At 56.2% G+C, this 10317-nt stretch overlaps 1 protein-coding gene across 1 annotated transcript; it reads left to right on the top strand.

The window, feature by feature from the left end:
- The first annotated feature begins 4730 nt into the window (after positions 1-4730).
- Positions 4731-10317, top strand: LOC130141432 (uncharacterized protein C11orf96-like). The gene is made up of 2 exons (XM_056322398.1): positions 4731-5034; positions 10204-10317. Exons 1-2 carry the CDS (start codon positions 4750-4752, stop codon positions 10252-10254), a joined length of 336 nt encoding a protein of 111 aa, XP_056178373.1. The 5' UTR covers positions 4731-4749; the 3' UTR covers positions 10255-10317.

The following is a 10317-nucleotide window of genomic DNA, read 5'->3' as shown; positions in this document are numbered from 1 at the left end:
CACCTTCATCCCCCCCGACGTTCCTTTGGTGACCATGAGCTTCTCACTTCCCTGCAGCTGTGGGGTGGGGATGGACTGGGGCATCGCACACCTTCCAGCCTGAGCCGAAGGGAGGCTGAGGCTCGTCCAGCTTCGGGTCCGCTGTTGCAACCTGCTGCTTTGCTGGATGGGGCGGCACAGCAGGGCTGAGCAGTGGAAGGCACTGCGCTCGGGAAGCCTCTGCTCATCCAGAAAGCCGCTCCTTGCAGGCAGAGGGAATCTTCCCCCCCCACTCGCAGGGGAGTGAGCTGACGTCTACCCTCCCACGGCCCTGAGTCTCACGAAATGCAGAGGCTGGAGCTGCGAAAATGGGCATCTTGCTGCCGTTTAGCAGAATTTTCTCCCCTGTGCCATGAATGCTGGGTTTCGGAACAGCTCATTAAAGCTGATGAGTGACATGGCAGCACAGGCAGCCAGCGAGAAGCCCAAGAGGAAATAACGGCGATGCCAGCTGGGAGCCCTCCGTTACCCTGCAGCCCACCCATGCAGGTGGGCAGAGCTCCCACCTGCCGGGAGGCAGCAGCGCAAGGGGCTGCAAGGGAGGGTGGCCATGGGCAAGCCCGGGTGGGGGGGATTGAGTGGGAGGCTTGTGCAGCGGTGTTTGACAGTTTTAATTAAGAAACTGGAAAGCTGCTGGCCCAGGGAGCAGCGATGGGATTTCAGAGCAGCTTCCAGCTCTGAGAGGTTGAATTCGGAGGCCACAGGCAGGAACGAGGCCTGGAGAGGCCCCATCTGCTCGGTGCGGAGTTGAGTTTTCATTAGTACCGTGCTCGATTCCCTGTGCTGTTCCCTGACTGCCCGCTGGAGCAGGAATTGGCTTTTGATTTGGCCCAGGGTTTCACTATCCAGTTGCTCAGCTGGCAGGCGGGCATTTCGCGTTCCCAGTTCCCAAATGCTGCTGCTCGCTCCCGAGCCTGGTCCTGGTCTGTGCTCCTCGTGATGAGCTGGGATGCCTTTGGCGTGAATCACTGCATCTCCCAGGGGAAGCTGCCTTTTTTTTTTTTTTTTTTTTGGTAAGACATGTGCTCTGGGGAAGGCCCAGCACGAGCGTCCCCCTCTGCAGCGGTGCCGGGGGCTCGGCGCTGGTATGGCGGCACAGCGCAGGCCCTGCAGCAGTGCAGGATGAAGGCCCAGCGGGCAGCACGTGCTGCCATGCACAGGGGTGTGGGCCCAAACCTGCCGGCTCGGGGCAGCTGGGGAGGGTAAAAATGACCCCAGGGTGGGCTGGAGAAGGGTTCTGCCGGGCACAGGCTCGGTGGGAGCAGCCAGGGCCCCATGGCCCATGGGGCTGGGAACAGGCCCAGGGATGAGGCCCACCCAGGAATGGGCCTGGAGACAGGGCTGAGCAGGGAACAGGTCCGGGGATGGTGACCAGCTGGGGACAGGGCCAAGCTGGGAACAGGCTCAGTGATGGGGCCAGGCCAGGAACGGGCGTGGGGAGGGGGCTCAGCTGGAAATGGGTGTGTGGACAGGGCCCAGCTGGGAACAGGCCCAGGGATGGGGCCAGGCCAGGAACGGGCGTGGGGAGGGGGCTCAGCTGGAAATGGGTGTGTGGACAGGGCCCAGCTGGGAACAGGCCCAGGGATGGGGCCAGCCAGGTCTGGGCCCAGGGATGAGGCTCAGCCAGGAACGGGTCCGGGAACAGGGCTGAGCAGGGAACAGGCCTGGGGACAGGGCCCAGCTGGGACAACAGGCCAGGGGATGGAGCCAAGCCAGGAATGGGCCTGGGGCCGGAGCCCAGCTGGGAACAGGCCTGGGGATGGGGCCCAGGTGGGAACAGGCCCAGGGATGGGGCCCAGCCAGGAACGGGCCCGGGGCAGCATCCAGCCAGGAACAGGCCTGGGTATGGGGCCCAACCGGGAATGGGCCCAGGGATGGTGTCCAGCAGGGAACAGGCCCAGGGATGGGGCCCAGCCAGGAATGGGCCCAGGGGCAGCATCCATCCAGGAATGGGCCCGGGGATGGTACCCAGCCAGGAACAGGCCTGGGGACAGTATCCAGCCAGGAATGGGCCCAGGGGCAGTGTCCAGCCATGGACAGGCCAGTGATGGGCCCTGTGCGAGGACTGGGCTGCGGGACCCTGAGGCCTTTCGCTCACCTCTACTTTCAGTCTGGACAGTGACCTTCCCCGATTCCCTGCTCTGCATTGTCCCTTTCAGGAAGGATTCTTTGGGGTGGGCCACAAAGACAGATGACCTGGCATTGAAAGGCCTGTTTGGGGCGGCCGTTCTCTCCTTCTCTGGCTTTGGGAGGTAGCACGCCACCTCCCCAAGGATGGCCACCTCAGCACAGCCACCTCAGCACGGCCACCTCGGCACGGCCACCTCAGCATGGCCGCCTCGGCACGGCCACCTCAGCACAGCCACCTCAGCACGGCCACCTCAGCACGGCCACCTCAGCACAGCCACCTCAGCATGGCCACCTCGGCACGGCCACCTCAGCACAGCCACCTCAGCACGGCCACCTCGGCATGGCCACCTCGGCACGGCCACCTCAGCATGGCCACCTCGGCACAGCCACCTCAGCACGGCCACCTCAGCACAGCCACCTCAGCACGGCCACCTCGGCACGGCCACCTCAGCACAGCCACCTCAGCACGGCCACCTCAGCATGGCCACCTCGGCACGGCCACCTCGGCACAGCCACCTCAGCATGGCCACCTCGGCACAGCCACCTCTGCAAGGATGGCCACCTCTGCACAGCCACCTCGGCACAGCCACCTCAGCACGGCCATCTCGGCACGGCCACCTCCCCAAGGATGGCCACCTCAGCACGGCCACCTCGGCACCTGCAGTGGCCACGGCTGCCCATCACTGAGGATGTGCCAGCAGGAGTGTCCGATGGGGGGGAACGAGATGGCACCGGTTGTTCATGTCTGCCCTGTTAAATCGTGAAAAATTGTAAATCCTGTGCCTTGGGTTTTCTTCATACACTTGAGTACTTGGAACAGCTACCATGAACTAACCAGAGAACCAAGTTGTAGGTCAACTTAGGAAAAAATAAGAGGTTTTCATTGTTGTAGCCTGGGTCTTCAAACATTAAGAGAACAACTTTTAATGGCCTTTAGGAACTGCGGGTTCAGTGCTTTAAGAACATGGTGGCTGTCAGGCAAGAGTGAATTTGTGGAGCAGGTTTGACTAAGACGTTACTGCTAGGAATGGAAGTAGAGTTACGGTGTGTCGAAAGGGTGAGCAGCAACGTGTTGTTTCTGAAAAACTCTAGCTTAGGTGACCTGCCGTCTTGGAAAACATTGAACCCATGGGATGTTGACCTGTTAAATATAATGGTAACAGAAAGGCAGTGAGAATGCATTTTGTTAATGAAGTTGTCAACTGAAAGAAAAGGGTAGGCTTTGCGACATTCTAATATTCTGCCACAACTTAATCTGTTCTGTGCATTTGTCATTCTTCAGTACAATATCTAAATAATTTCAGCCCCAAAGTTCTGACTTGGGTGAAATAAAATTCAAGAATTGTGAAGCCTGTATTAGGATCCAAAAGAAATACTTACAGAAAAGAATCTAGAAACAGGTGAGTTCTCAAAACTAAAAAAAAAAAAAAAAAAAAAAAGTATTTCTTAAGATGCTTTATTAGACCTGTAGGTAGCTAAATTTAGCCAACGGCACTTGAAAATAGCTACATTACCAAAATTTATTCCCTCTTTATTCATTAGGTAATAAATATTTCTTTGTCTGGAGTAAGAAAATGGGTATGTAAGAGAGCTCTGGTGTTTTACAATGGTGGGGAGACCCCCAGCCATGGTGGCACACAGAAAGACCCCCAGCCATGGTGGAGCACACAGGGAGACCCCCGGCCCTGCGGAGAGACCCCCACCCCTGGCAGTGCCCCATGGGGAGACCCTCAGCCACCGTGGGGGACCTGCAGAGAGACTCCTGACCGTGCAGAGACCCCTGGTCCCAGCAGGGGCCTATGGAGAGACCCTTGGCCATGGTGGGGGACCGGCAGGGAGACTTCCAGCCCTGCAGAGAGACCCCTGCTCTTGGCAGGGGCCCATGGAGAGACCCCTGGCCACAGTGAGGGACCCCTGGAGAGACCCCCAGCCACAGCAGGGCCCTGTGGAGAGACCCCCAATTCTGGTGGGGACCCATGGAGAGACCCCTGGTGCCAGCAGGGCCCTGTGGAGAGACAGCCAGCCCTGGCAGGGGCCCGCAGGGAGACCCCCAGCCATGGCGAGGCGGGGCCTGGAAATGCCCTGAGGAGAGACCCCTGGCCCTGGTGGGGACCCACAGAGACCCCTGGTCCTAGCAAGGGCCTGTAGAGAACCCCCGGCCATGATGGGGGACCCAGGGGGAGACTCCCAGCCCTGCAGAGAGACCCCTGTTCCTAGCAGGGGCCCATGGTGAGACCCTCAGCCACGGGGGGGGGACCCCTGGAGAGATCCCCGGCCCTGGCAGGGCCCTGTGGGCAGGGGTCCGTGGGGAGATCCCCAACACCGGTGGGGAACCTGCAGGGAGACCCCCAGCCATAGCGGGGGCCCGAAGGGAGACCCCCGTCGCCGGCAGCCCTCGGGGGAAGGCAGGGGGCGGGCTGCCCCGTCGCCACGGCAACGGCGGGCCCCGCCCCGGGCCGCCGGGCCGCACTGCGCCTGCGCGGCGAGAAGCTGCTAGAAGGGAGGAGGGAGCGGGCGCGCGGGCGGGGCGGGGCGGGGCGGGCGGCGGGGCGCGCCAGGGGCCGCGCGCGGGGGCCGCGCATGCGCAGGGCAGCGGCGGGAGGCGGCGCGGCGGGTATTTTGCTGCGTCACCAGCGCTGGGCGCCGCCGAGGGCCGAGTGCGCGGGGCATTGTGGGAACGAGGCCGCGCCGAGCCGAGCCGAGCCCCGAGTCCGCCGCAGCGCCGCCGCCGCCGGAGTCACGGCCCTGCCTGCCCGCCCGCTCGCTGCTGCCGTCCGCCGCCACTCAGAGCCGGACCCGGAGCCTGGCCACCCCTCTCCCCGTCCCCCGCCAGGAGCGCCAGCCGGAGCCGCCGCCATTCGCCATGTGAGGCCTAGGGCTGGGGAGAGGCGAGGGCGCGCGGGGCGGCCCAGGCCGGCCCGGTCTCAGCGGGCCCGGGCCGCCGGGGGGCGCGGCCCCGCGCCGGGAGGCGGGAGGGGAGTGGGGCGTGGGGTCCCGCCAGCACGCGTGGTGACCTTGGCCGGCCCGCGTGTCCCCGCGGCCCGGGGGAGCTCGACGCGGTCGGGGGGTTCCCCCCTCCGTGGGGCTCGCTCCGGTGTCCGCCCGCCGTAGGGGTGGGCCCGGCGGTCGCTGTGCGCTCCGGCCCGGCGGCTGGAGCGGCGCCGGTTTGGCCCGTGTCTGCCCCCGGTTAAAGCGAACGGGGCACGGATCTGCCGCCCCCGCGCTGCGGGGCCCGGGCGTGTGGAATGAATGGGTCCGGGGCGGAGCGGGCTCGCCGGGGCCCGGCCCTCGGCCGGTGTAGGGGCCGCCCGGAACGGGGGTGTTGAGCGTGGCTGGAGGGGTCGCTCAGCGCTGACCTCCAGCACGCGGTAGTAGCTAAAATTGAGAACATTTCCCGGTAAGTAATAAATCCGCGGTGCTGCCCGCTACCTACGGGCATGCTGGTCTGTCTGTAAGCTCTTAGCTCTCCACGTAAAAAAAAAAAAAGTGAAAAGATGCCTCCGTGGTGCATGTGCAGGTGCCGGAGCCTGCTCGGGAAGCTTCCCGGCTGCGGGGGAGCGGGCAGAGCCCCGGGTGCTCGGGAGGGAAGCGGAGCCGAGCGGCTGGATTCCTTCTCCGAGAGTGGCTCGTGCGGCCTCCGGTATATCCCGAGTGGAAACCCGGGCTCCGAGGCAATGCTCGTGCCATGCTGGGGAGTCCTAATTAGCTGGCTTCATTGTAATTCTACTGAAGCTGCTTCAGTGACCCAAAACCAGCGTCTGCTGCTCGTGACAGAGCTCCAGCCAACGTGAGTGTTCTCTAGCCGTGCAAGTGAAAGAGGAGCCAAACTTTGCGGAGGGGGGGTTCTGAGAGCAAAACCAGGCGGTTAAGGAAGGGGTGCGCTGCCCCTGAACCTGATGGCAGCGTTGCCCACTGACAGTCTGGATTTCCCCGTATTTGGCTTCAGTGACTGGAGGGGGTAGTATTTTTCTGAGGCTTTTTTTTGTCAGAAAGGTTGGTCTGCCACAGGTGCTGAGGAAAGCATTACCACTCGGTGGAAAAGCCGATGTCACTTGTTGCTTTTTGCCCCCTTGTCCCCAGAGAGGCATTTACTTCAGTGCAGCTCTTCTGAAACTCTGAAATGTGCGGCTGCTTCAGCTTAGTGTGACTGAAAGCGAGAAGCACATTAAAAAAGTTGGGAGTTTTTCATGTTTAATGTCTGTAGAATGCATAATCTTGAAACTAAAATGCTACTGCATCCCACTTACAATTGCCTATGGTCTGAAACTAATTTTTTAATTAAAAAAAAGGCGCCTTTCCAGAGTATATAAATGAAAGCAAAACTACTTCTGTAGAACAGATTTCTTACTGCTGTCTGGGGGTAAAAGTCTTGTTCAGCAGACAGCTTTTCCAGTGTTCTCAAATTGTAGGTATTGTTGGGATGCTTTCCACGAGACAAAGACAGGCTTCCAGTAGGCACAGTCTGCAGAGTGGCCGAGGAAGCGCAAGGACAGGTTTGGAAACTTCTTGAATCGCACTGAGCTACAAACATTTAAGAACTGAAGATTCAGCTCGTGAGTATGGTGTGCAAGGAGCAGCTTCTGCGCCTGTGGTTATGCTGGAGACCAGGGTGCCTGTGGCCAAATGGTGGCTCTTGGCATTGTGGGCAGCCAACCACAGAGCCCCTGTGGATCAGGCGAAGCAGGGAGGTCGCTTGGGTGAAGCTGAGCCCACACATTGCCCAGTAGCAGGAAATTTCTGCTGTGAAGCTTCTAGAAGCTGTTCTGTGGTGCTGTTGTCATGATTGTCTTCTGAATATGATGACTAGAAGAGGCAGTTGGATGGAGATGCATGGCAGCTGTGTCTGTTTAGGAAGTCACCAAAATGCACAGGTGGCAGCAAGTGTAGATTTGACAGAAGAAATCCTTGCTGAATGTGGAACCCTAGTGATGGGTTCCCTGGGCTGTATGCTGCTCCAAGTCTGCTGTGGTTTATTGCTGCATGGGTAAAAGCATGTTTAAATTAACTTCTCTGTTTCAGAGAAATCTAAATCCCATTAGGACATGGGGATGATACATAACCAAAGCCTGTACTCAGGTTGGCGCTGTTGGCATAAGGCTGAGGTCCCCTGGGATTAGTTTGCTTGAGCAAGAAGGAGACGTGAGGCTTTCCGTGTAACAAGTGACTCTGCTCAGAAGTCCTGGCAGTGTTTCTTGGTGCCTGTAAGAAAACAGAAGACTTTCTGTGGGCGTAGGGGAACCATCCCCCTGAAGCACTCGGAGCACGTGCACGCCTTACCCTTGGCTTCCACAAGGGTTGTCTCCTAGGAATCTTGGTGTAGGCAGGCAACGCAAATGAGCTGCGACTTCCGTCTCATCTGTAACTTTGGTTAGTAGTTCCAATGTATCCTGCATTACTGGTTTGAATGGTAAGTCCTGACTAAAGCGCTTCACGGACAGGCAAAGGAAGGTTTCCATCCTCCCTTTGGGAGGATGAGAGATTAGAAAAACAGATAAAAAGGATAAGAGGCAACCCCATCCTAGCTTTAATTACAGTAGGCACGTTCAGAGTGGTAAGTACTAAATATCTGGGGAGGCGGCATGCGTTTAGCGTTAGAAACATGAATGATGTTCTAGTGCATTTTCTTTGATCTTTCATTCCCTTTTGTAGCTTGGACGTATGTGAGTTTCCTTCAGCTCTAGGACAGCTCGGTGAGACTTTTGGAAGTGCTGTGAACAGGCTTTTGGTGCCTCTGACCCCTGATCTTGGCAAAGATACCGAGGTCATGGCCAAACCAAAGCTGCAAAACTGAGGAATGCCTGCAGCTCCCTGGGGAGGCTGGAGATATCTCCATTGACATTGAAAATGTTTGTGAAGTGTTAAAGCTATTCAGCAGGAGCCCCTGCATCATCGTGGGCAGGGACACTGAGATTTCTGTTCTGATAACAGTGTGCTTGAGCATGTACCAAGTTCCACGCAGAGGGGATTTTTGTCTTCCAGCAGCGTGAGAAATGGCTGCTGCTCAGTTCCCAAATGCAGAGGCGTGCACAGAGGGAGCAGAGCAGGTCGTTTCTCATCCCCTTTTTTCCTCAGAGTCTTTCATTCCCTTTTAGAAGAGGAAAACTATGTCCAGTAAGGAATTAAAAATACTGTAGTAAGAAATTTGCTACTCTGCTATTGCTGTGCTTTACCTGAATAAGGAGATGCCTTAACATTTCCCAAAAATGCTGCTACAAGGGAAAGCATTAGGTTTTCACTCGGGGGGACAGTATCCTGCTAGAAACTAAAGGTTGCATTCAGAAACAAGGTAGGTTTTGTGCTCTCAGAAGTTAAATGCTCTGTTACTGGCCTCTGATCAGATGCTTTCTGCACTTAAAACAGGTGCTAGTGCTGGAGGAGGCAGTCACGGCTGCTTCTGCTGCTGTACCAGCCTCTCAGTGAGCTGGCACTGGTGCTTGTACGGGTAGCACTGATGGAGCTCAAAGCTGGTGCTGGTGGCTCTGGGCTGGGTCCTGGTTCAGTTCATCCTGCAGGCAGGTGTACAGAGCAGGACAGGAGCCAGCCCTGGGGTGGGGGAGTGGGGCTGCTTTGGGGAGTGGTGCAGCACTTGGTAAGTAATTTTGCTAGTTATGTCAGTTTGACACCAAGAATTGAATTGATTGATGATCAGGTGAGTCACAATCTGTTCTGAAGGCTTGGCAATGGTCACCTTAATACATATTCTGAAAAGGTAATTATAGTTTGTCAGGTTACTGTGCTGTAATGCGAAGAGTGCAATGCTGAGACCCAGCGTCACTCCTTGGTGCGCGAAGGGGAAGCTGCTCAGTCACATACAGGGCGGAACATCAGCTTTCTTTGTGTCCTTGTGTGGTTTAGCTTTGTGTAGTCACAGTAACCATCACGGTAAGTGACCAGAACATTTCACTTCAGTCGGACTCACAGGTAGGTCTTTTGAGGTCTTCTCTGTAGGGGCGTTAGCTGTAAAATCCCAGCTTCAGTCTTGCACCTCTGGAAGATAGCTGAAGTGTGAGAAGCACCCGTCGTTGTCTTCTGTGCCTTAGCAACAGCAGCTCCCGCTGGGTGGCTGTTTGCTTTTTCCTGGAATGCAGACATTTGGTTGTGGGCTTGGCCTGAGTTGCCAGGAGAATAACTGAAACCAGGGGGAGGGAGTCCCAGGCGTGGGGAGCTGGGTCTGGGTCACTTTCACCCGCCGATCGGGTATGGCCGCACTTGAGCTTTGCAGGTGAGTTCTGGCTGTAGAATTGCAAACACGCAACAGTCGGTCAGGAGCCCTGGCACGTTTTCTGGTGCCCTGGACAGGCTGTCGCTGCTTGTGATACTTGTGCAAAACCAGGAAGATCCTCAAGAGCGTAGGAGTTAAAAGTCTGTACATAGAAGGTTGTAGCAAGAAGTCAGAACAGAAAAAAAGTGATTTTTTCAAGTCCGGTACCTGTACTGACTTCAGCTGGGTCTTACAGCAAGGTTGTTGGAAGGATCCATTTTTTTTAAATAGTAACAATGTCCAAAAAAGTGGGATTTTCAATGGCTTTGGGCTTTTAACTCTGGATAATAAAAAGCATCATGAAGTCTGCCTGTGTAGCTGTTAGAGGTGACTGAAATTGTGTCATAATCTGTGGTAGCTCATCTTGAAAAGTTTGTCATAATTTTGGTGTGCTGTAGCGCTTACTGTAGTCTCACAGGCTTTGATGGCTTCTCCAAGGAATGTTGGCATGAGCTTTTTAGGGGCATTAGGCACTAAATGTGTTGTATCTCTTTATTATTCAAGCTTTTTTCAGCCTTAAGTGCCTTTTAAAGATTATTAATAAGCTAATAATGCAGCTTTTAAGAACAGGAAGGAGTCTTTTAGTTGAACTTCCTGAACTGTAATAAAAAAAAAAATCAAACTGCTCGAGTTGCCTTTTGGGGAGAAACAAAAGGAAAGCCAGTGTTAAGTTTACGGGTAGCATGGAAGGGTGAGTTTGAAAATATTTTTCAGGTATTTTGATGAAAGGTACAAAACTTGATTTGAACTTTTCTTAAATGGTCTGTTCACAGGCAGCCCGCTTCTGCGAAGTGGTACGACCGGAGGGACTATGTCTTTATTGAATTTTGCGTTGAAGACAGTAAAGATGTTAATGTAAATTTTGAAAAATCCAAACTTACGTTCAG

The sequence above is a fragment of the Falco biarmicus genome, chromosome 19, assembly GCF_023638135.1.
Source record: "Falco biarmicus isolate bFalBia1 chromosome 19, bFalBia1.pri, whole genome shotgun sequence".
NCBI classification, from domain to species: Eukaryota; Metazoa; Chordata; class Aves; order Falconiformes; family Falconidae; genus Falco; species Falco biarmicus.
The sequence above is the reverse complement of the archived record's forward strand: the minus strand, read 5'-3'. Positions and strand labels throughout refer to the sequence as shown.

Bases quoted from the DNA above. Each gene is read 5' to 3' on its own strand.
- LOC130141432 (XM_056322398.1), top strand. From the start codon at position 4,750: ATGCGCAGGGCAGCGGCGGGAGGCGGCGCGGCGGGTATTTTGCTGCGT. The intron at 5,035-10,203 runs GTGAGGCCTAGG...GTCTGTTCACAG, and splicing joins GAGCCGCCGCCATTCGCCAT to GCAGCCCGCTTCTGCGAAGT.